At 48.4% G+C, this 24,917-nt stretch overlaps 3 protein-coding genes across 4 annotated transcripts in view; 2 read left to right on the plus strand and 1 right to left on the minus strand.

The window, feature by feature from the left end:
- Positions 1–196: 196 nt before the first annotated feature.
- Positions 197–15,166, plus strand: LOC135812062 (uncharacterized). 2 transcript variants are annotated; one of them, XM_065325388.1, is made up of 10 exons: positions 197–442; positions 1,261–1,428; positions 3,237–3,300; positions 4,269–4,352; positions 5,104–5,151; positions 9,953–10,003; positions 10,430–11,162; positions 11,586–11,655; positions 14,465–14,560; positions 14,954–15,166. In XM_065325388.1, exons 1-10 carry the CDS (start codon positions 396–398, stop codon positions 15,108–15,110), a joined length of 1,518 nt encoding a protein of 505 aa, XP_065181460.1. In that variant the 5' UTR covers positions 197–395; the 3' UTR covers positions 15,111–15,166. The 2 variants fall into 2 exon arrangements, with proteins under 2 accessions (XP_065181460.1, XP_065181461.1); XM_065325389.1 differs by having other exon boundaries at positions 317–442; positions 1,266–1,428.
- Positions 15,167–15,462: 296 nt separating this feature from the next.
- On the minus strand, positions 15,463–17,908 carry LOC135812061 (DBH-like monooxygenase protein 2 homolog). The gene has a single exon (XM_065325387.1). The coding sequence runs from the start codon at positions 17,583–17,585 to the stop codon at positions 15,816–15,818; it is 1,770 nt and encodes a 589-aa protein (XP_065181459.1). The 5' UTR covers positions 17,586–17,908; the 3' UTR covers positions 15,463–15,815.
- Positions 17,909–23,646: 5,738 nt separating this feature from the next.
- Positions 23,647–24,917, plus strand: part of LOC135812064 (sphingosine-1-phosphate lyase-like) — a 12,951-nt gene continuing 11,680 nt past the window's right edge. Inside the window, 1 exon segment of the mRNA XM_065325390.1 lies at positions 23,647–23,847. The gene's annotated coding sequence lies outside the window, so the exon portion shown is untranslated.

Below are 24,917 nucleotides of genomic sequence, written 5' to 3' on the forward strand. Positions count from 1 at the left end.
ACTTGAGTGTGTACTACATCATAGCTGACATAAGTCATTCCCTGGTTTCGATTGTTCAAGTGGGTCATGGATTTGGAATCAAGAAACTATTTTTGCAGATAACTACTTCGGCGCCGCCTTGAGTATCGACCACAACATACATGTCCAATCGAATGATACAAAATGCTTCATACCCGTGCAACGCAGCCAAGTCAAAACAATCAGTCCACGTAGACCTACATCACATGTGATTATGATCGTACATATTTAAATCATACGTCATGTAGATCTACAGTGTACATGAAAAATCAGATCACCAGAATATTGAATAAATCCATTTGAAGCAAAAGCCATAAAAACTGAATGGTTGAGTTTTTTTTTAATTTTGTTGAGACTTGCACATTCTGACACCGACGATGGAGACTCGAGAGAGGTGGATTGACGACCTGGCTTCCTTGCCCAGGTGAGTACTATCTAGCGAGACGACTGCTCGTGCCTGTGCTGCTTTGCTCCGTGCGCCAGTTGAAATTCAAGCTTTGGAGAAAATTTATTTGAATGTACACGTACATGTACACGATTTTTAGTATGCACAGCCATGATGCAATCTAGATCTCAATACAGTGATTGGGACTCAAGGTGTTTGACCTCTAGCATATTCTGTATCAGTGCTCACTGCTGGATGTGCTTGTCGCCTTTGATGGTAGCTCATTGCTGCGACATCTGTCATCATGCGCATAGTGGCCCCATGCTGTTGCTTATACAAGTGGAATCCTGATTACCAAAATTTGAACCCCTGAAATCCACCAGGAAAAATCCATAATAATTGTGTGCACGCTCTCATCTATAATCCAAACATTTACCCATAACACATGCAGACACGCTCGCTAATAATCCAAACATTTAACCACAACACAATATTATGCGGACGCTCTCGTTATTTTTAAATATTTTATAGTCCAAACAACCACCCACAGAATGGTATGCGTGCCAACCTGCTCGCATTATCTCGCGCTGTGCTGGGGTGTGTGTGTGTGTTGTAGTATAGACATTGATTCTGTGAACTCTGATCTATGTGTGTGTGCGTGTGTGCGTGTGTGTGTGTGTGTGGTCAAGTCATCAGCCGTGCAGGCTGTTGAGTGGTGCAATCCCAGCACAAGTTGCTATGTCTAACATAGCTGTTTACGATCATCACTTCCACGATGAGCATGTCTCAGTCAGTGTGTGCGTGTGTGTGTGCATGTGTGTGTGTGTGCGCGCGTGTGTCTATTCTTGCTGTTCCAGCGCAGGCGATGTGCAGAAGAACCGGCAGACGCACCAGAACCAGCGCGGGCCGACCGTGACCCACGAGCGGACGTCAGTCCTCAGCGGTTCCGAGCACGAGGCACGTGCTTTGCAAGAGCTACACACAGCCCAGGACGAGCTCTTGTCCGACCAGATACTCTCATCCGAGTACGTACTACAGTCCATTCAGAAAAAGATGGACTTCTACCTTTTGGCCATAAATGGGTCAAACTTTGAGGTTTTTTAGAATTTTTTCTGCAATCCCCTATGGAATCCTCTTTAGGGCTGAAGCAATTACAGTGGATATCGGTTATAAAGTCATCGGACATAGTGATAAACCGGCTATATTGATACAAAATGAAAATATCAAAAGCAAAACCAGAAAAAGCCAGTCAAATTATCATTATAACCAATATATCGTATATAGCGATAAATCGGCTATAAGGATACAGAATCACCATTCAAAACACCTCTTTGTGCAGAAAAATTATCGTCTATAGTGATAGCAACACACGAGTGGGGCATTGATGTCTCGACTTGGAGCCGCATGTGTGTTGTCATAGGGTATTCTGGTCTGGTGCTTCCTGGATGATGCCTTTGGGCCAAGAAGTTCTTCACTCTAGACTGGAGAAGGTGCAGTAGCATCCATCACGTATCAGTACGCTACATTAGCGCGATCGAGTACCCACACGTGTATAATGTGTATGTGTGACGCGCAGTTGAAAATCGCCTGTAGTGATATACCGGTTATAGTGATAAAATGTGAAAAATCAGAAGGGCGCGTTATAACCAATATCTACTGTATACCGATAACTCGCATATCGATAGTGAAGAGTGCAATCGATAATCGTTAGTGTTCAAAACGAGTGCTAACGGTTTTTAATATTCAACTTTTTATGCATGCATATCAGTGACAGTATGTTAGCCCTTGCACTCCATCCGATAGTGGATAGAGTGCAATCATGTACTTTCAAGCGCAGTAAATCGATTTGTGGCTTTGAAAGAAACCGAGGGAGAAGACTTTGCCTTTTCGGTTCATTTGTGGGAGAAGTCGGAGATGACAGCAGTTGCCAGAGGGTGATGACAAGATTCTTTGCTCTAGAAACAACATGAAATTCTCTACTTGAGTAGTTCATGTTGATGAAACCAGCCAGATATCTACAGATGTCGACAGAGCGGTGCCACCAATTTCTAACGTGGCGAAGGCATCATAGAATTTCTTCAAAAACAGATGTTCCATACAGCCGACAAGAATCGATAAAACCAATATATCGATCGTTAAGGATATTGGTTGATCGTTAGGAGTTATTGAATGATCGTTTCAGCCCTAATCCTCTTGCAATTATGTTTCTGAAGTCTATTTTTTCAAAAAAAAAGCTAGCCCTAACAAGAATAGGATTTCGGCCAGGTTTTGCCCCAGAAGCACTGAATTGGGAAAAACCATCAAATTCCAGGCCGTTTGACCCCGCCTGCAACAGTGCGCTGTGCAGTGTGGTTCGAACCCCAGTTCAGGTACCCCTTTTTGGACCTTTTTTCCAATTTCAAATTTTGCAGCACTGCGCTGTGTACGATAAAATCACGAAAAATCGCCAAGTACGGGAGCTCGCCAGAGCCAGGGCCCATCTTGATATGAATGGACTGTACGCTGTAGACGCATACTGTTGGAAAACTCACTACAAATTCTTGGGTTGTGTGTGCCTGTGGAGAGGAGTTTTTGTTGTTTTTTTTACTTGAAAAGCACATAACCACCAGGAAAAGCTGACAAAGAAAAAAAGTAAGAAAAGACAGATAAAAAGAGAGCTGAGAGAGAGAGAGAGAGAGAGAGAGAGAGAGAGAGAGAGAGAGAGAGAGAGAGAGAGAGAGAGAGAGAGAGAGAGAGAGAGTTGGGGTACGGTTAGTGGAGGACGAGACAGGTCAGGCCGGGAAAATGGCTGTCGTGTTGTTTACATTCCTTTCTGTGCACATCTTCTCCGTAGGAGACTGTTGTCGAAGGCGAACTGGATTCCTGAGAAGTGTCTGGCTGAAATCACAGTTCGAAAGGTAACGTCGCCAATGTTGTCTAGTCTTGCAATGTGCTGCAGCACCTACAGTCCATTCAAAAAAAGATGGACTTCTAGCTTTTGGCCATAAATGGGTCAAACGTTGAGTTTTTTTAGAATTTTTTTCTGCAATCCCCTATGGAATCCCCTTCCAATTATGTTTCTTAAGTCTATTTCTTCAAAAAGCAAGCCATAGTGAGAATAGGATTTCGGCCAGGTTTTGCCCTAAGAGCACTGAATTGGGAAAATCCATCAAAATCCAGGCCGTTTGACCTTGCCTGCAACAGTGCATTGTACAGTTCGAACCCCAGTTCAGGTACCCTTTTTGGACCCTTTTTCAAATTTCAAATTTCACAGCACTACACTGTGTACGATAAAATCTGAAAAATCGCCAAGTACGGGAGCTCGCCAGAGCCAGGGCCCATCTTTTTGTGAATGGACTGTAGTTCTGGGTGTTCATGTTCTTGGTATCAGGGGGGGGGGGGATGATGTATGCATGTTTCATCTACACTTCCCCCGCGCTCCCTTTCCATCGCACGTTCGTGTATGTATAGCCGTAGACTGACCAGCGAGGATGGCTCGTTCATATCTCCAATCTCGCCTACCCGTCTCATACTCAAACTCTTTGGATTTGATCTAAATAGTGGCCAGGCAAGCGCACAACTCAGATTTGTTCCTGGTTCCCTTCTCCCCAATGCTGAGCGATCAAGTTATTCCAGCTGGGTTCCCTTCTCCCCCGTGCTGAGCGATCAAGTTATGCCAGCTGGCGTCGAGCTCTCCTTGGACAGTGGCATGCGTAGGTTTTTGTGCAACTGGTGTGCGTGCAGCGTTTGCCGAGTTGACAATTTGATCGGCTATCCCAGCTCTTCTGGCCTCTGCTGGCTAAATACTCTTGTGTTGTCTACATTGTATCCAGTACTGCTACTGCAGTGGTTTTGTGTTGCTTGTCATTCTGTTGCTCTCCTCCAGGGACCTATGTTTCAGCTCATGGGCTTCTCAGCTGAGGGCACGGACTATTTCTTTGCTGAGGAGGCGTTGTTCCTGCTGGAGACGGTATGCTGTGTGTGTATGTGTGCGCACGTGCGTGTGTGTGTGCGCGTGCGCGCGACCATCTGTGTGCCTTCGTACCAGTAGTTCTCTCTCGTGCATGGCAGTATAATATACAGTCAGACCTCGCTTATCCGGTCCTCTTTTATCCGGATCCCTCACCATCCAGAAAAAAGCGTTGGTTACCGATCGGATCTACAGCATATGTCATGCATGCATACAGTACGCGTGTTCGAATATCCAGTTCCCTCGCCTATCCGGATATTTTTTTGTGGAGAACAGATGTGTGCGGTTATACGAGGTCTGACTGTATGTGTGCACTGTTTGCCGGAGGATACACACCCAGTGTGCTGACAGTGCTCAACACCGCGGCGGAGGCAGAGCGTAATACAGAGAATAACAAGGGCAAACAAGGCTTGGTTGCTGCTACTCTGAGTTTCATGCTTACGCAATCATCAGGCAACTGATGATTGCCAAAGCATGACACTTTAATGAAGTTGATTGTCCCAACTAGAAACACACGCTTCTTGCCGAACTTGACACTTGACTGACTCACGACTGCCATCCGGAGCACACTTTAAGTAGCGACAAACAAGCCTTGATTGCCCCTGTTGTTCTGCGCACTGTTTAGATAGTCGTGTGCAACTTCTCTTCTGCTGGGGCTAACTCACTTCTCACCTTTGTTTCTTCTTTATCTGTGGTATGAAGTGATTGCTTGTTAGCACACCCTGCTAGTGTCTTGCTTTGTGTCTTGCAGGGCCATCTGGAGCTGTTCTGCGAGGGCTTGCCCATCAGTATCCAACAGGTACGCTGCACGTATACTACTGCATCCTCTGTCCACTGTTAGTCTACAGATTTTCGGCCCGTTACGATTTCGGCCTCCCAGGGCTAAGACTCACTCGGGCCTCAGCAAGTTTTCGGCCTGTACTGCTGCCGCCTGTATACACTGTCACACTCAACCTTGCAAAACGAAATTTCGGCCGCAACACATTTTCGGCCAAACATGCCCAGGCCGAAAATAGATACCGTAAAGTCGTGTATAACGGCCGCCCCTTATACATGTATGACTTTTTGGGGAATTTTTGAAGGCTTCTATACAAGACAGGTATGTCTATGCGTGTCAACACTAAAACCAGGCTTATGTGCCGACAGTGTATCTTGAAAACCAGGCTTCTATACAACACAGGCTTCTATATGAGACCGGCTTTAAGGGGGTTCGGGACAGTTAGGCCCAAAAATTTAATTTCAACATCAGCCCAATCTGACATCAGGTTTGAATAGGTACAGCCTTATATTTTCGCTTAGTAACATCAGTTTTTCAATTGCCTGAATAGGTCTTGCCAAAAACACAATTTTCCTTGATGACACAAAATGACACAAAATCCCAAAATTGATGAGAAATCGTCCATAACATCAGTTAGGACAGAAAATATGACAGAAAATTTTACAGACTGTTCGAGGTATTGACTAAGATGATATCAACACCGAAAAATGTACACTTTGGTTGACGATGGGATCCAGGTCGTCATTTCCTGGAGAAGAACAAAAAGACGCAAAAAATGAAACTTTGAATATTTTTTGCAGCTTATTTTTGAGTTTGCCCCATATGTGGATACTTCAAACACGTTCTATAAGTGGGTTGGAACAGGTTTACCGCGGCGAAAATAGGGGTCACCGTGCATATTCTGGAGAAAAATCCAAAAAACTGTCAAAATTTGCCTAAAATTGGTAAATTCACGTATCTATATTGCTTGTACTTCTCTGCTGCTGCTTTGGTCATAACTTATTGCATTTTTGGCTGTTAGGTGTTGCATAAACTCACTAGAGCCCTCGGCGTTCAGAACAATACAAGGATGGAATAGCTGAACTAGTAAATTTGCCGGAAAACCCTGGGTGCACGCATTATCGATAGGTACTTTTCTCCATGATTACTCTCCTGTTGGCACTTGGTTGTGATACATGTACATGTAGCTACATGTATGATAGCGCTTAGCACAGCCCCATATCAAACTACAATGAAAGCTGACATGTTGGAACGAATCAGACAACATTGAGTCCTCTTGTTCTTCAACTATGCGAGCTAGAACGTGTCCCCACACTGGCAAAAATGATGGTATTTTACGGTGCGCACAAACAAGTGAAGCACTGTGCCACAGGGCGTTCCTTACAGTTGGGTTGCTGCTGGTTCTTCGCTAGGTGTTCAGCCACTGTGGTATGATCAAGTCTATGTGATGATTAGTTATATTGAAATAGAATAATGCAACGAAGGACTGAGAGAGGACGACTCGTCAGGAAACTACCAAGGAAAGACTGAACAGCAACAAGAGACATGCACTGTCGATTATGGGCATGGAGTACACGCATGCATGCATAGTATGAGTAGTATGCTGTAAGGTTGTACGCATGTCCATGCAAGGAGATGCAGTAGCATAATAAGAAACATGAGAGTGCAAATATGTACGATGTACACGGGTACACCACAACCACCACTAATATAACCTTCCTTGAGACTGTCACCCGCTTCTTACCTCCGACTTGCTCCTTCATCAGTCTGGAAATGGCTGGCTCACCACTTCGTTTGTAGGACAAGACAAAGTGCTTCATCACCAACCCACTGGCAGCTGCCCGCACTGCAACTGATTTAGAGAAGCACGTTGCTTGGACCAACGGTTGAAGGGTGGCCAGCCGCTTTTGCTGATGTTCTGCAAACTCCATCGCCGAACATGCTGATGCAAAAGTGACAGAGTGCTACAGGATACTGGCATCAGGGCGAGCTTCGACAATTTCAGCTAGGGCCGCAACATCCGCAACAGCATCATGAGCAGCGAACTCATTCCCAACGATGAACTATAAATCAATCTGAGGCTGTAGCTTGGGAGCTCCGGTATCGCGGTTTAGGGATCAGAGTGTTCACCAATCACAAAATGCACACCATCGACACACACATCCGTGCACACATACACACACACACACACACACACACACACACACACACACACACACACACACACACACACACCTTGACCTTTGACGCCCATCGCCAGAGGCGATGATAGCAATGCTACGGCAGAAGCCATAGCAACTTGTGCTGGGATTGCACCATTCAACAGCTTGCAAGGCTGAAGAATTGACCGTCACTATTCAGCCTGGTCTACACCATACAGCTATTTGAAGTGATTTTTCTGGCCAGTGAATCCCTATTTTTGGTCTTTTCATTTTTTTTCCCCGCACACACATCACACCACATACTCCGGCATGCACTGGCTGTTGGTAACCACCCAGGAGAATGAAAGAAAAGTCAGGAACTTGAGTCTGAGAAAGAGAAGAAAGACGTGTGTGACCATAATCGTCGGGAATCGAACCCGCAACACACACACACACACACACACACACACACGCACACACACACACATGCATGCTCTCACACGCAATAGAACACACGCGCGCGTACACACACACATACATTCACGCACGTGTGGGTACCCACCCACATGCACGTGCACACTCATGTGCATGAGTGGAGATGCCCGCATACACATGTCACACCAACATGCCCTGGGAGCGGTCATGCACGTGTGTATAGTATGTGTGCGAGGGCACGTCCACATTAGCGCATATGCATGTGCATGTTCATACATGCGTATGGTGCACACATGCACAAACATGCAGGTCTATGCAAACACACAGACGTTCGCGGCCGCTGCGCATACAGTGTGCTCATACATTTCCATAGCCATAGGGTGGCAATGACTCGCAAATATCATGAATAAATCTTATGAGATTGAAAAACGCACTTACCCAAAGCAGCTTTGGTGTTGCTTGTGGAAGCACGGGGGCCAGGGTGTTGAGCAGTTACAGGGCTATCTGTATCTATAAAATTCTCCATCCCACACTGCTGACACGGAATGACAAGTACGCTGCCCAGGTCGTACCTCTTCTCTTCAACGCAATCAATGAGCGCCAGAGGTTTGCCACATCCAGGATTCTGGCACGCAGACAATCCCACAGCCAGATACCTGAGATGAACGATTCGTCGACCGTGAAGAGGGGCACTGAACGACCTCTTCGCGGGAGTCGAATCCAGTGGCGTTAGTGATGGAGATCGCCCTTTCCGTTTTTCAGGAACTCGATCGATCGTTTGAGTTTGCGAAGCGTCCCCCTCCTCGGCTTCTTGCATCGTCCAGTACGCAGAATGAGAGGCCGCGTCGTGGGTGACGGATTACTCTCCCGCGTCTTCATCTCCACGACACGTCGGCAGGAGAACCGAGCTATCCAAAAACCGCCAATGTCAAAACAAATCCGCAAGTCCACTAGTGGCTGAGCTTCTTCCTCAAATCTTGTCTCGACTCGAGCACGCGCTGCGAAGTCGACTAGTCATGGTCAAACTATTTTCTGTGCATGATCGCGTCCCATTTTTCCACTCCGAAAGGCATTATTTTTCAGAAAAAAATTCGGAAATCCAACATGGCGCTAACCGTCGCGAACCTCCTTAATACAAGACACTACAGTATGTGCCGAATATTTGTTGACTAACAGTGCAGTCTACCTGATACCAGTTGCAGGACCATCACAGGGGTGCAACCCACAGTGTCTGCCCCATCACAGGGGTGCAGCCCACAGTGTCTGGACCATCACAGGGGTGCAACCCACAGTGTCTGCCCCATCACAGGGGTGCAGCCCACAGTACCATCACAGGGGTGCAACCCACAGTGTCTGGACCATCACAGGGGTGCAACCCACAGTGTCTGGACCATCACAGGGGTGCAACCCACAGTGTCTGGCCCATCACAGGGGTGCAACCCACAGTGTCTGGCCCATCACAGGGGTGCAACCCACAGTGTCTGGACCATCACAGGGGTGCAACCCACAGTGTCTGGACCATCACAGGGGTGCAACCCACAGTGTCTGGCCCATCACAGGGGTACAACCCACGGTGTTTGGCCCATCACAGGGGTGCAACCCACAGTGTCTTGCCCATCACAGGGGTACAACCCACGGTGTCTGGCCCATCACAGGGGTGCAACCCACAGTGTCTTGCCCATCACAGGGGTGCAACCCACGGTGTCTGGCCCATCACAGGGGTGAAACCCACAGTGTCTGGCCCATCACAGGGGTGCAACCCACGGTGTCTGGCCCATCACAGGGGTGAAACCCACGGTGTCTGGCCCATCACAGGGGTGCAACCCACGGTGTCTGGCCCATCACAGGGGTGAAACCCACGGTGTCTGGCCCATCACAGGGGTGCAACCCACGGTGTCTGGACCATCACAGGGGTGCAACCCACGGTGTCTGGCCCATCACAGGGGTGAAACCCACGGTGTCTGGCCCATCACAGGGGTGAAACCCACAGTGTCTGGCCCATCCATTCCAGTATGAATACATTGTATTAGACGTGTTGGAATGTCGTATCGCTAAATGACCTTGCTGTACGTGGTGCAGTCTTACCGTGTCCACACTTTCAAGTTATGCACCTTGCATGTCAGGATTGCTTTAAAAAGCTATTCAAGTGTATGCCTACCGTAGGAATTTTGGCAGAGTTGGATGCCTACCCATGATCATGGACTAACGATTTTTGTTCCTAATTTTCTTTTTGCGTGTCATGTCAGGGCTACAGTCTTCTGCTCAGCAATGAAGACATGCCATATTCCACGTATCGGGTAAGCAATCTCTCTCGCTCTCTCTCTCTCTCTCTCTCTCTCTCTCTCTCTCTCTCTCTCTCTCTCTCTCTCTCCGTCTCTCTCTCTCTCTCTCTCTCTCTCTCTCTCTCTCTCTCTCTCTCTCTCTCTCTCTCAATTATGGTTGTGTATGTGTGTATATTTTCCCTTGCTTTGTTGGCTCCTCACCTTACCTGGTTTGTGAAACTGTCAATGCTGACATGAATATAGTTAAAAAGAGAGGGCCAAAGGTTTAAATTTATCCATTGTTTGTCCAACATCAGCAATATTTATTATAAGCAGGATTTAATCTTTGGTCCTCTCTTTTCATTCTAATCCTTGGCTCTCCATCTGAGTCCAATGAAATTGACTCTCGTGCAACGTATGTTTTGTGTGTTCCTGCACCTTCACCGTGTCTCCCACCGTCAGGTGTACGCACATCTTATCCGTTCGGGTTACATAGTGTACGCTCACAGCCACCACTGCCGTGTCATGGCCCTCAGGTCCGGTGCCGAGACGGACCCAGCCCGCGATGCCTGCCCGGAGGCCGGGTCGACATCGCCCGCACAATGTGGCGACAACTCCCCTACTGATGACATTGACGCTGTTGGCGCATCAGCTCGTGACTGCCACACACCTGATCCACCAGCGTCCAACTCAAACGCTGTCAACGCTAACTCTACTAATCCGTCCGCCACCACCACCGTTGCTACGACGACAGCAGATGCCGTGGTAACCAACATGGCCGACAGTGAGAGGACCCTTCGCCATCAGCCTGCTGCAATGTGCCGCCGGTCTCGCCCTGGACGATCTTCCGAAAGCGGGCCCATATCGTCACAACTATCCTCCTCCGCCCCATCATCGTCATCACATTGTCCAGAGTGGGTACGCGACAACGTCTTCAGATTAATGCTGCGTGGTCAGAAGCGACTGCACGAAGACTGTGACGCCGAGCATGATGCCATGACGACAGCCAATGAGAGTACTGGCTGCAACCATCGCCAGTGTGAACCAGTAGTGCCAGCAATGCAGCACAATTCTGCAGAGGCACCCACTGTCGACGACGGTGGCGACTGTTCGTGCAGCACACCTGCTGGCACTGTCGATAGTCAATTACTTCCCGCGTCTAGTCTCATCTCTTCGTCCGATGGCATCACGAAAGGTACGTTTCCTTTTCCACCAGTGGGTAGTTTGGTGTAGAGAAATTGGACTTCCGCAAATCTAGAATACTAGTCTTTTTTGTTTTGAAGGACAGTCATTTCTTAATATGCGAAGATTCCACTGTAGCCATCCACTATACCCATACATCTTCACAACACTCTCCTAATGGTCTTTGGGCTAGACCAATCAATGAAAAAGAAAAAAGTTCTCTCTCTCTCTCTCTCTCCCTCTCCTCTCTCTCTCTCTCTCTCTCTCTCTCTCTCTCTCTCTCTCTCTCTCTCTCTCTCTCTCTCTCTCTCTCTCTCTCTCTCTCTCTCTCTCTCTCTCTCTCTCTCTCTCTCTCTCTCTCTCTCTCTCTCTCTGCCTGTTCTATTTACGTTTGTCTTAGCATCCCTTTTCTCCGATATTCTAATTCTTTCTGCAGAAAATATACTCAGCAAGCTGGATATCTTCTCAGCGCGCACACATTGCAGTAGCCCTGGCCTGCAGAATGGGTAAGTGAAGATTAGTTTGGTGCCCTGTCTCTCTGCTCCAGTCCAGTCTCTGCCCCAATCCACCGCAGTCTGCCACTCAATGGAGCAACTCTCGTGCATGGTAGATCTTGACATCCCAGTTTTGGGATTACAGCGTCCTGTACCCATGTCAGGGTACAGACTGCTGGTGTCTTGTTCAACGACCCATGCCAACACATTCGATACAGTCTACCATATTAGTAGGAGCCAACCACGACTCCTACTAATTGATGAATATGATAATGTGAAGCATAGAAAAGAAAAAATGGTACTTTGTCAGTACGGAATAGTAGCTGACAAAGTACCATTTTTTCTTGTCTTTGCTTCACATTATCATATTGATCAATTAGTAGGAGCCGTGGTTGGCTCTGGCCATCCCGGCAAGAAGGCAGATATGCCTGTTCGATTGGTGAATTAAAATAAAAAACACCATACCATACTGACTTGCAACTGTAGACTGACTTCGCTCGGTTGTCCCAAACGCACACAGCCCACTCCAGTTGCTGAGTTCTCTACGAATACCCACACGTGTACAGTGCGTTTTTTTATAACAGACCTTTGTCGATTTTGATTTTTTAGTTTGTTCTCATTCCAAATTTGAAATTTTTTCTTCACAGCTGCGTTTGTGTGGGTCTTGGATCGAAGAAAATTAAGTTTGGGAGTCGGAATAATAATAATTGTCAAAGTTAGATATTCGGCCGGGTTTCGGCTGGAAATCCGGTTTTAAATGGTTTTCAGTGGATTTTGATTTTTAAAACGGAAGTTTTAGCCAGGAAAGCTCATCACTTGCATGGTGCCCGGCATGAGTTCGAATCCAGTAGGCAGTACAGTTCATCTTGATTCTTTTTTTCTCTCTTCTTTTTCGGTATACTGTAGTACAGCGCATGCATGTACATGTACATGTAATGCACATGGCTGTGCAGTTGTGCACTGCTGTCTGCAGTTCTCCCAACCTTTGTAGGAAACCAGGGAGTCGTGGCTTTTCACGACTTATTGTGGCAAACTGTACTGAATAATTCAAATGCTGTATTGCAATTAGCTCAATAAATCAAAACATTCCAGCATGCATGTAGGAAACTTCCCTCGATCCCTGAAAGAATGCAGTGAAAATTCAAACACCACAACAAATCACAAGGGTAATTCACACAGCTCCCATAAAGAGACTAACAAAAAGGAAGCATGAGCGGTTTTACAAACACACAAACACACACACACACACACGCACACACACACACAATGCAAGTAGGTCACAGCCGTGTCTGGTTCAACATCTGCGAATAGTAGAAGACCAGCGAGCGTCGAAACGGCCCCAATAATTCCGTGTTTTGTGTTGCACTTGTGACGACAGTATTACACAGTGAACAGATGTGCTCGGACAGCCGACGACGTATATCATCGTTGGCGCCGGCCTCGTCGGTCTCCAGTCACGAACACATCGGCGCAGTTTTTTCACAAATCTGTCCTGTCCACCAGTATGCAGAACAATAACGCGCTTGCCTTTACCTGATGGTGCTTCATTTGGTTGCTTGCCTATACACTCCTGTCACCATTGTCGTACCACCTCCTAGTAACTGTGTGACACGCATTGACCCACGTCTCATCCAGGTATGTCTCACAGGTAGCGATGCCGCCATGACACAATCCTGTGCTGTTCCATCATTATTTGTGTGATACCTCTGGTCTTGCCACACTGGAATCCCATGGAACGCAACATTTTCCAAGAGCTAGTTTTGCTCATGTCTGGAAAATCGTCGATGGTTTCTCTGCAGCAAGCAGGAACTTTGTCCAGTGTTGGGTCCTCCTTCGCAGCATAGAATCCGTAAATTACTTTTTTTACAGTCCACAGCAAATCCGTCAGGGTTGAGTGAGTGGTTTCATGGCACGAGTCTCACATCGGGGATTGTCACTCTCGTTGCCTTCATCACTGGAGACAGACACGGCCAACGCAGCACGCTGATTTTCGCCGTCTGCATCCCTGGTACATCTGTTCCTGGTGGAAATGCTGACGCCACACGCAACAGCAGCATGACGAATGGAATACTTGGGACCAATTCGATGCCCAACCGCTAGCCATTGTTCTCCTCGTCTTCGCAAAAAATTGTAAAACACCACCATGTACCATGGCCCGTTCGCGTTTTGTTATAATTATGTGGCATGTCGAGAGAACAAGTTGCCACGAACGAAAAGACACTCGAGAAAAAGCAAAATAGGGCCACAGAGCAGTCAGCAACAAAATGATTCCTCCGGCCACGAGGCAAGGAGCTCGAAGGACACTCTGAACAAGATGGCGAAATGCCACGAGTCACACCTGGTTTTTCGAATTTCGCGCGCAGATTTTCGTGACGCAACTCGCATGACATTTTCTCAAAAGTGTCCTTGAGTACGTTCTCAAGGTTTTCAGAGTCTATTATAAAAAAGCGCACTGTAGTTATAGTGGCTCTGTGCATCGTCCGACGGGAGTCTTAACCATGGCGTGTTCCGAGTCGTATCCATGAAGTCCCGAAACATACCCGTTACGTGTCCCGAATTGTACCCGTGACATGTCCCGAAGTCTTAGCTAAACACTTCGGAAACGCTTGTTTCCCTTATGATGCTACTTATCCCTGTGTTTCATTGGTTCTGGTTGCTTGTATTTTCATTTGAAGAGAATGCCCGAAAACTGGTTCATGAATTTCGGAGTCCTTATTGATGATGGTGAAGAATAGCTTGAGATTTTGTAGTTTTTTCTTTCCCTGATAAGCTTGTTCATTGTGCTTCTCACGTGTGCTTTTTGTGTGTTTGTATTACTCAGCCGCAACTGTGTTCAATTCGACCTGGAGGTCTATCTACACAGGACTGGCTTCCGCAAGATGGCTCCCGGCAAACCCTCCTACTATGTCTGCATACAGTGAGTTGATAGATGATGTGTGTTTACTAGTATCCCCAGAAGGAAAGGGGTGAGGTGCACAGGGGAGGGTGAGATGGGCAGGGCAGGGTCCCGGGGGGGGGGGGGGGGTACAAATGCCATGTATCATCAACCTGTTGCAGTCACTCCTTTGACCGCCAACCAGGGAGTAGTAAAATGCCAACATTTTGATACTCCCTTGTGGCAACCTAACACTAGATCTGCTCGCAGGCAATGTAGCAATCTCGCTAATTTATTTCGTGAATGTGTGTGTGTGTGTGTGTGTGTGTGTGTGTGTGTGTGTGTGCATGCTTGTGTATGTATGTGTGTGTGTGTGTTTACATACATGCTTGTGTGTGTGTGTGTGTGTGTGCACGTGCACGTACGTATGTACAGGAATGGACTCCTCGCCAAAGCACCGTCACTATCGCAGCTTCAGTCCGGTCTCGGTGCAAGCGATGGGGTGCCCGTACGGTGGGCGGTGGCGGCGGAGAATCGCGTCCACTTTTACAGCTTAGATGCGTTCTCTCTGCCCACGCTGCATCCGGCGTAGCAATCACAAAACCTGAACTCTTTATTGAAATTTAATTTATGACTTTGTGTGTTGAATTATCTATGTGTTTGATGGTGTGTGTCACCTGTGTGAATGGCTCCCACAGGGTAGTAGCACCTGGTCCTGCCGGTCCGGTCATGGCGGGACCTTATTTCGAAAACGTTTAACTCACCCAGTTCATGAAAAATGGGGAGGGGGGGGTTACAATGTCATTTCTGGTCAAGTACCCCACTTGGCCGGACCACCTGAAATCCCAGTGCTACGGCCCTGTCCCATGGCCATCATGTCCAAGAGCCCCCAGAGGTTATGTTCTCTTGGAATGGCCCACACTGCAAAGTAACTGTCGTGCCAATCCTTCTAAGTAAGTTCATTGTCTTAAAAAAAAAGACTCCTTGGGGCAAGCAGAGTGATGAAAATAATGCTACATTACGCAACAACAGTAATCTTCCATGTGTGGCAAAGATCTCACAGCGGAATAAAACAAAAAGAGACCGGTGGCGTAGGTTTTCGAAAATCTGTTTTCACTCATGATGCATGTGTAATGCACATGCTTTAGCGAATCACAGTGTGAAAGTATTAGGACAGAAGTGACTGTATAATATTATTATGTACAGTGTGTACAGTCAGTTGTATACACATGTCAGGGGTGAAGCATCCGATGCAACACTGAATCGGTGACGTACTAGCAGCATAAGGGGGACACAGCTATGCATGGCTTAGCGCTATCAATAGCGCGAGGGAAAACAGGGCAACACTAGCTGGCATGCGCGCCGCAGATGAGTCATTCACCAGCCCCACAGTCTCGCAGTGGTGCACGGCGCCCTCCAGCGACGACACGCTGCCCCTGATCAGGCGGTTCAGCAGCCGCCACTCGTCCGGATGTCGCGTCTGCTGGCACGGGTCGCGATGGGCGCGCAGCACACGCGACGCCTGTGCCAGGCACTGAGCTGAGCACACCGGTACCGGGGCAACAGTGGTGGTAGCTGTAGACATGATGGCGGTACCTTCGGATGACGTCATGGCGACGGCTTGCATGACGTCACTACACTCGCGCATGGCGTTGTTCACGGCAACGGTGATGTTCTCCGTGTAGCTGAACACGCTGCAGCGTGGACCCTCCACGAACGACGACTGGTAGCAGAGGTCAAACTGGCCGAACTGATTGCACACCAGCTCGCCGCGACTGGGGAAGTAGCGAATGAAAGCGAAGCACATCTCGTCGAACGAGCCGAATCCCCATCGAGTCGTCTGGTTGCGTCCGACGCTGTTGAATACGCACCTGGACTCGAACACGTCTCCTCTGGCCACCTGCACGTAGGACGGAGCATACTCGTATGTCACCGGTGAGTTGTAGTTATAGCTGTGGTCATCCATGATGCGAGTGCGATTGCCGCCCTCCTTGATCAGATCCACGTACATCGCGCTGCCGAGAAAGTGCATGTGTGGAAAGCTGACCGTTAGCTGTATGGGTCCCTGGTCCAGTAGCGTCTTAGTGCAATCGCTAGTGCAGCGAAACGGCAACTCCACCTCCGTCTGGCCGGGCGGAATGTCAATGTTGACCTGCCCCAGAGTCATAGTACCCATATCGTGGGGACGCAGCTGGCTGGTGTAGTACATGCGCACGCCGGACCGGTCGCGATAATCCGGCACCAGGTCAGCATTGGTCCAGTGCAGCTGAACCTGAACGTAGCGCGGGTGTCGACCGCCGAACGGCACGCCGGCTGCTTCCGGCATGCATTCGTCACCCAGGCCGAACGACCAGACATAGATAGTCGTCTCGCAGCCTGGCAGCACGTTGAAGCTCTCGTACCCTTGTCCCGTGGGCACAGGCGACTTACAGCCCATCATGGTGAAATGATGTATCACGTTGAGGTTGTCTAGGAGAGGCGCGAACCCCACTGCGTGGTATTGCCGATCGGAGGGCAGCTCGAAGTTCATGTTGAAGTAGGTGGTCTCCTGTGCGGGTACGATCGTGTTGTCGGAGCCATTCTCTGCGCGCAGATCGATGTACTGCACGCCCGGTGCGTCGAAGGCCGGGCAGCGCTTGAGTAGGCGCGTGCAGTCCAGCGTGGTTGGGTCCTGGCTGGAGTAGGCGTGTTGGCCGACCGGTGTCTTGAAGCCGGGATGCGTGATGTTGACAGTACGCGCTGCAGTCTGACCTGGCGTCCACACACAGTCTGGGTCGCCCAGTTCCTCGCCGTTGGACTGACCGTCGCCATCGGAGTCGTTTCGACACAGAGCCATCGTCCAGGCCCTGCCCTCTGCCAGGAAGTCCAGGCCGAAGCGATTGCGCGCGTCGCCGCCCTGCTCGCTGACATGTCCCACTCCGTGCCAGACTCTGGCGGCATCGCACGGATGCTGAACGGAGAAGCCGTTGGGAATGCGAGACCGGTAGGTGGCGAACGCTTGCACCTGTCTGATGGCCACACAGGCCAGTAGCAACGCGGTCACCGGTGCTAAAACTCCCGCAGACATTGTAACACTGGCGGCTTGAAGTACGAGCTGTAGGCTTCACACTGTACTGACTTGGAGTGAAGCTTGAAGTGACAGTTCTTCCCTGGCTGACCAAGTGAAGTAAGTTTGAGCTACAAAAGTCTCCGTTGCAGCTGAGCTGAGGTCAAGGTGGAGGATGGCATAATGAGGAATATGTGGGGTTCGTGCAGGTCTTTTATCCAGCTGGTCTCCACGATGGTCCGATCGATGCATCTTCGGTTACCTTGTCTGTATGATGATATTTTCCTAGCCAGCTCCCCAGCTTGCCGAAGCCAGAGGCCGAGGGAGCGCAGCTAGCTGTGAGCTGCTGACGGGCTTGTCCGTCTAGTCACGGTGGTATACTTGTGGTAGCAGGGACTCGTATAAACGCGGGGGTTATACGAGTCCCTGGAGGGTGAATAGCTCGGCCAGCCCCCATCTAGTCTGCGTAGACCATGGTAGACCTACGTAGTCGTTTCTGATGGATGTCACGATGGAAAGGGTGTGGGGTGGACGGGCGTTGCGTGCATGCAGTAGCGAATGTTCTTGGTGAGCCAAGGCAGGGCCGCTAGAGAACCGATCCCGCAGACGCAATCAGAGTAATAATGCCTAGTAATGGTCGTACCAGCGTCCTTTGCGTGACGTACGGACGGGACCAGCAGTATCAACTCTGATACTGTATAATCAACAATAGGGAGTAAGTAGTACATCTACTCTCTCGGATCTACAATGTCCATGTACATTGTATGTGACTGCATGTGTTACGAATGCCATGTGGTTGCACGCAGAGTTACGAAACTTTGGCGTTACCTTGATCAGCATACATGTACTTCCTCAGAATAACGATCAGGCCTTAGCAAAGTGAGGGATGTTGGAGGCGCTCTTGGGAGAGAATCAATGACAGCGCATTTTCTCACCGCAACATTCGCCAGCAATATTTATCCAATGATCGCAGGCTTAGGTCGTAGATTTTCTCTATGCCTAACTGCGCTTCACGTGGACAGTTGATTGTTTTTCTTCCGGATCACGGACCGGACAGGTGCTGGGTCTTTTGACAATGCGCGCCACGTGCGTGCGTGAGAGGCAGGAGCTGTCAGAAATGCGCCGCAAAGAAGTCTGGCCTAGCTGCATGGAGGCTGGAGCGTGATATGATGCAATCACACGCAGCAAGTTGGTATGTCACGGGTTCCAGTCTGGCCATTATGTTTATCACGCCGGATATGCGAGTACAATCGTGCACTATCCATCTATTCAGCAGGGAGTCGAGTCGTGTAAACCTACGATTCCCTCATTTTTTGGTTTGAGTGAAAGGTGCCGCGCCGCTTGAAACGGGAATCCATCGAATGGCTTTCAGTAGATGGACACACTCACACACACGCGCGCTTTCGCTGAATAAAAATTAATTATTCCTCTTCAGCGTGCACATACTGATTAGAAGTACATTGTACATTGTGCTTTTGCTAAGTGACTACATGTCATGTACATAGTCATTGAAAAAGATCACACTCCCTCAGACTGGCTTGGGTGAGCAGTGACTGAGTGAGCACTCTTTCTGCCGGGGTAGCTACAAAGTGTGTCAAAGTAACGTTTGTTCCGCCCTTATTATGTGCAAAGCTCGCTGTGTTTCTCGCAGTTGGTAGAGCGCCATGCGTCTGACGTTGATGCTTTGAGCCGGTGAATCTGAGTTCCGCTGAGGACACCCAACATTTTACAAGGTCGAAACAGCCACATGCATGTAGCTGTTCGGAGGTTGAACAATCATTGAAGTAACAGTCAGTAGTTTAGTTTGAAAGTCGGTTCTAGAATTCTCCTGTTCTCCCCATCCCGGACAGCAGGTACCCAGATCATCAGGTAGTGATGGTCTGACGCGATGTCGTCTGGCTAACTTCAGTACCTCGTGAACTGAATTGAGGACCAATAAGCGCATGATACGTAGTGTCACATGGTAGGGCATTCGGACGGCACGCATAACACGTGACACCACAGCAAGGTAGCATTGAGCAATATCAAGACCCCTAGCACTACACTATCAAGAGTCCATAATAATATTAATATTATGTTAACATAATTATTGTAAATTAAGGGGTTAATGGACTCTTGCTACTATGTACAAGTACATGGCATTCATGTATCTCTGAGCACCACAGCTGATGAGACCTAGCCCTTGGACTGTTGGAGGCTAATGCAGACAGAAAATCTGGCTGAACTACATGTAACTAACCAGTAACTTGGTAGGCTTTTTCTGGTGTGCTTCATACATATACATCATTGTACAGGTTTGGTATGTGGATAAAGATTTGGAGAAGACTCAAGGAAATACCTGCCATTGTGATTGTGTTGCCGTTCTGCCCATTTCCCGGATTTTCGACCATTATCCACTAAGGGCTAATTATAGGCCTTTGCGGATAATGCCGGCAGAAAATTGGCAGAATTCGGTACTTTTTCTGGTAAGTTTCATGCATGTTTGGTATGTGGATAAAGAAATGGAGCAGAATTTGAGGAATTGCCCGCCATAAGGTTTGCATGGTTCTGCCAATTTCACTGCTTTTCGAGCAGAATCTGCCACCTTTTCGAGCATTATCCGCCAATGCCTAGCTAATTATATTAGGCTAATAACTAATAAGACCTGATTTTAGTGAAGTCGAAACAGCTACCGCTAGATATCCGCGCAGCACTTGTACTGGTGGCCTAGGTATTTGCAAAATTGACTTGGGTCACAAACAACATCACAGTTTCTTTCGCCCAGACAAAGGCCCAGCACAAGTTTTAGGCCGCATAGTATTTTTAGCATTCTCTATGCACAATGAAACCGAGTACAGTACTAGAAGTAAAGCAATGAATAAAACTACAAAGGTACATGTATGTGCGCAGCCATAAAGGTGTAATTATCACAATCATCGCATTCCTTCTTTTTTTTTTATTCCTGCTGCTACATGTATGATTGTGATATGAGTGCGCACATACATGTACATGTACAATGTACAATGTCATGTACTAGGCCTAGGGGTGTGCGGATTATGCTCGAAAAGCAGTGAAATTGGCAGAACCATAAAACCTTATGGCGGGCAAATCCTCGAATTCTGCTCCATTCTTTATCCACATACCAAACATGCATGAAACTTACCAGGATAAGTACCGAATTCTGCCAACTTTTCTGCCGGCAGAATTCGCTGGACCCTAGCACATACATGTAGTTTTATTCAAAGAGGAAAACTTCCTTCTGCCAGCGGAGGGGGCTCAACACAATAATCTAGAGCACTATTACACACATTATAGACGCCTGATGATTAGATTGAGCAAGAAACTCTGAGTTGCGACAAATCTGTAAACCTCCGTTGTGCCTTTTTGTGTAGTTTTATTCATTGATTTACTAAGAAGTACGATTATGCCGTCTCCACGTCGCCTGTTCAGAGTAGATCCACTCGTGAAGAAAAGGTGACAAAATGGCTGTGAATACAGTCTAATGTCGAGCCAGACGAGCCTCAGCCTGGACAAGGTCGACAGGCGCGAGGTCGAAGTGACGACGGCGAACAGAGCGTTATTTGTAATTTTTTGTAATTTTTATTGTTTTTAAAAGGATTTCCAAAGGCTTTCGCCTATCGAGGGGGTTTCCTAACTATCCTCGGACACAATGAACGGCAGACCTGGCAAGAGAAAATGCCAAGCAGCACCGCTTTGACGCAAGTGGCGATGGACCTTGGCTCCTGCTGCTTTTCAGCCGCAATGCGAGAGGGTCAACTGAAACGACTGCAAACCGCGCAAAACAGAGCCATCCGCTGTATCGATGGCAACCCGCCCCGGACAGCCATGCAGCCGCTGCTCACTACAGTAAGATCGGGCGCCGAAGAACACCTCGCCGAAGAACACCCAGGCTGGAAAACCGGCAAAATTTAAGAACAGTCCAGGCTAGAATTATCAGATTTTAAGAACACTTTTTAAAATTTGGAATTTCCACATGAGTGCAGTATTTAAGCCTTCGCGTCATCTTATTGGGTCGTCATCCCGTTTGAATGTGCGAAGTGAAATAAAAACCAACCAACCAACCAACCTTCGTCTTGAAGGATTGGAGAGACTTCAACTGGGGCATCGGATCCGGAAACATGTCTTGCGGAAGCCTGTTCCATTCATCCACTACACCATATGGGAACGAACGCTGGAGAAAGTTGGGGGCCGTAGGGAGGAGCACTACTTGTAGCTGATGCTGGTGGCGGACACGGAGCTGCGACCTTGTCCGCGGGACGAGGCTAGCTTCCTGGCGAGGCGGCACGAGCGCAGAGAGGTCTGGATGGTCTTGAAGGCACATTAGCTTGTACATGTACGTGAGAGCGTACACTTGGCGGCAGGCAGCTAGGCTCTGCAGCAAGGCGTCAGGACCAATGATAGCAAGGGCCTTCCGCTGTACTCGGTCAGGACTTTGCAGGTGAGAGTTGGCTGCGCCCATCCATGTCAATGGTGCGTATTCGAGTACAGGGCGTACGAAGCCTCTGTGCGTTGTCAAGCGTCCTTCATGACCAAGGAAACTTGATGCTCGACGCAGGAATCCTAGCCGGGCTACAGCACGAAGAGAAACATTGCGGAGGTGGCGTCTGAAGGTGAGTTTGCTGTCGAAGGTCACTCCCAGGAGCTTCAGCTCGTCCCCGCAGGGAATATCATGGGCTCCGAACGTTAGGTCTGGGAGTGGCCAGGGGTTGCGGTGGTGGCCAATATGCAGCAGCTGCGACTTTGTCGGCTCAAAGCGAACTCGCCATTGTTCTCCCCAGCTACTCAATCGATTCAGGCTAGATTGCATGTCTGCAATACTGCCAGCAGAGTCATCTCTGGATCGTATGATGGTGTACAGCGTGGTGTCATCTGCGTACACACCCATTCGCGTTGATGGGGAAAGACAGGTCTCAGCATCGTTGACATACATCCGGCAAGAATAAGGTGGGTCCCAGGATGCTGCCTTGGGGTACGCCAGCTGGAATTGAGCAGATTCCTGTCCATTGACGATTGCGCTTAGTGTGCGATTCCGCAGATATTCTGCAGCAGGCTACCGCCAATACCGAGAGTGGCCGCTTATATTGCGTAGAAACAGGCGGAAGAACTAATGCACGCTGTGCCTGGCCGCGCGTGGCTGACCGATGGTGAAAGGTTTCGCCAGTTAGGGGCAGCAATGGTGGCTCCACATCGTGATGGAGCTCCTTCATGCACGACGCGAGGAAGTCAGTAGGGTCATTGTGTAGCACGTGGATGAACCCCAGGGAGAAGCCCTTGGTGGATAATGGCGGCAGAAACATTGTCATTGGCCGAGTTTGGTACCATTTCTGCCTTTGGTATACATGTATTTCATGCATGGCGGAGGAGAGTTTATGTATTTCATGCATTTTTGGTATGTAATAACAAGAGTTCATATGAACTCTTGGTACTACTAATAATAATATTCGCGGGATCCGCGTTAGCATCACGTGAAGGGGTTCAGAAACACACAAGCTATAGCCTTCGCTTCCGCAGGCCACCACTGTGGTATGTGGATAAAGAAATGGAGGAGAATTCAAGGAAGTGGCTGCCATAACTCATAAGGTGTGTCTGGCTCTCCAGTTTTCACTGCTTTTCGAGCAGAATCTGCCAATTAATTATTTTTCTCAGCCAATAATCGCCAAGGGCTAAGAATAGTAAGATGGTCCAGGATGTATGTGTACTGGACATGTACCGGTACTTGCGCTTTGGCCCCTAGCCATTTCTAGGCCCTCCCTAGCCCTATCGATTCAGGCTAGTCGGCTGTAGGCTATGCGCCCAGGGCCCAGGCCGTGCCACCTCCGACTCCGGAGGTCGGGCGGCGGAGCTCCACCCTCCGTACTTGAACACTTGTCGTTGAACTGAGTAGTGTACTATACTAGTGTGGCTCCGCACCCGTTATCACTGACACTGCCATCAGTGCAAGTGGTTATGATATCCATAACATGACTGTGTAGATCTACCAGTCCCCTCTCGTTATTTTTGGACAGGGTCTCTGTCATCTCGGTCAGCGTAAACTGAGACACTACATTCTCTACAATTCCTCATTTTCAAGGCTTACGATATTTCAAAAAAATATAATTATTAGACCCGTGGAGTATTTGCGGAGCGTTTGTGCGTGGACGTACCTTACTCCTTAGCCGCAGGGTCGCTAGCTGCCGAGCACTGGTCCGTCGTCCAACGACGTAGATCTAGCACCTGCACAGCCCAGGTCCAGTGGCAGCCCTTCTCCCAAGACCCCGTGTTGGTTGCGACAGCGACTGAAAAGGTATTGTGTTTATATCTTGCAGCGGTTGAGCAATAACCGCTCCATTGTGACTTGTTTGGAATTAGTTTAGAAAATTGTATATTCTTTTCATTGGTTTATCCATCTAATAAATTCTTGTATCACCATTCAGTGCGGCCTGCGAAATTAGGGTGAAATCAGAGTGACGTGATGCACTCGATACACGAGCAGTGTTGCGAGAAAGAAGCCAGATGAAGAATTAGATTGTCTCCATGGTGTACATGGCATTATTACGAAGTCCACATGCACCACAGTGGACTTCGTGATCCAGACGCAGCCAGCACACAGAAGGATATGGAAGGATAAGGGCAAAAATAATTAATTTTACATTTCCTCATTGCACCTCCCTCAAACTTATGAACTGTTCACGTTGTTTCTATAGCCTCCACTCCACTCAGCGTGTGGCGCCCCACACAATTACCTACGATGTTGCACGTTGCCAACATTGAGAGAACCATGCTGATAATGGTCTGAAACAATCCTTACGTTTTAGTCCATTGTGGGGAGCAACCAACTTTCTCAGACTTATGAATAAACAGTTTTCATGGAGACAGACATGAAATCAACGCAGTAAATATGGCAAGTTGCGCATTCAATACACACACCATTCGAAAACGTTCAAGCGTACCTGACCTATGTGAATTATGGTGTGTGTGTGTGTGTGTGTGTGTATTGAATGCGCCGCTTGCTTTATTGATTGCGTTTAACTTATGAGACCTTCAGGGTCGCAAGAGACCGTTTCGAGGAACACCACTAGGAAGCACGTCACAGGATGCTCGACAAACCGTGGGGTAAACACATGGCTACTGATCCCGAGCAGCACAGAACCATGAATAGCACAGATGTGATTTTGATTGAGGCACAATGACTGGCTGTGAAGATACGGATGGCCAGAAGAAAAATCAGAGAGTCCATCGAGATTCGAGAGCGTCGTCCAGAGATCAGTATCTCCTTCGGAGGGCCATTGAACACATTGAACTGGTTTGCGTTAGCACCCTCACAGTGAAACTGCTAAATCTTGCTGTGTCTGTACAGGGTTGTACACACAATCA

This window comes from Sycon ciliatum, chromosome 3, assembly GCF_964019385.1.
Source record: "Sycon ciliatum chromosome 3, ocSycCili1.1, whole genome shotgun sequence".
In the NCBI taxonomy this organism is placed as follows: domain Eukaryota; kingdom Metazoa; phylum Porifera; class Calcarea; order Leucosolenida; family Sycettidae; genus Sycon; species Sycon ciliatum.

Excerpts from the sequence above, each read along its gene's own strand:
- LOC135812062 (XM_065325388.1), top strand. The coding sequence starts at position 396 with ATGGAGACTCGAGAGAGGTGGATTGACGACCTGGCTTCCTTGCCCAG. Across the intron at positions 443-1,260 it reads GACCTGGCTTCCTTGCCCAG|CGCAGGCGATGTGCAGAAGA; the intron begins GTGAGTACTATC and ends TTGCTGTTCCAG. Across the intron at positions 14,561-14,953 it reads TCCTACTATGTCTGCATACA|GAATGGACTCCTCGCCAAAG; the intron begins GTGAGTTGATAG and ends ACGTATGTACAG.
- LOC135812061 (XM_065325387.1), bottom strand. The coding sequence starts at position 17,585 with ATGTCTGCGGGAGTTTTAGCACCGGTGACCGCGTTGCTACTGGCCTGT.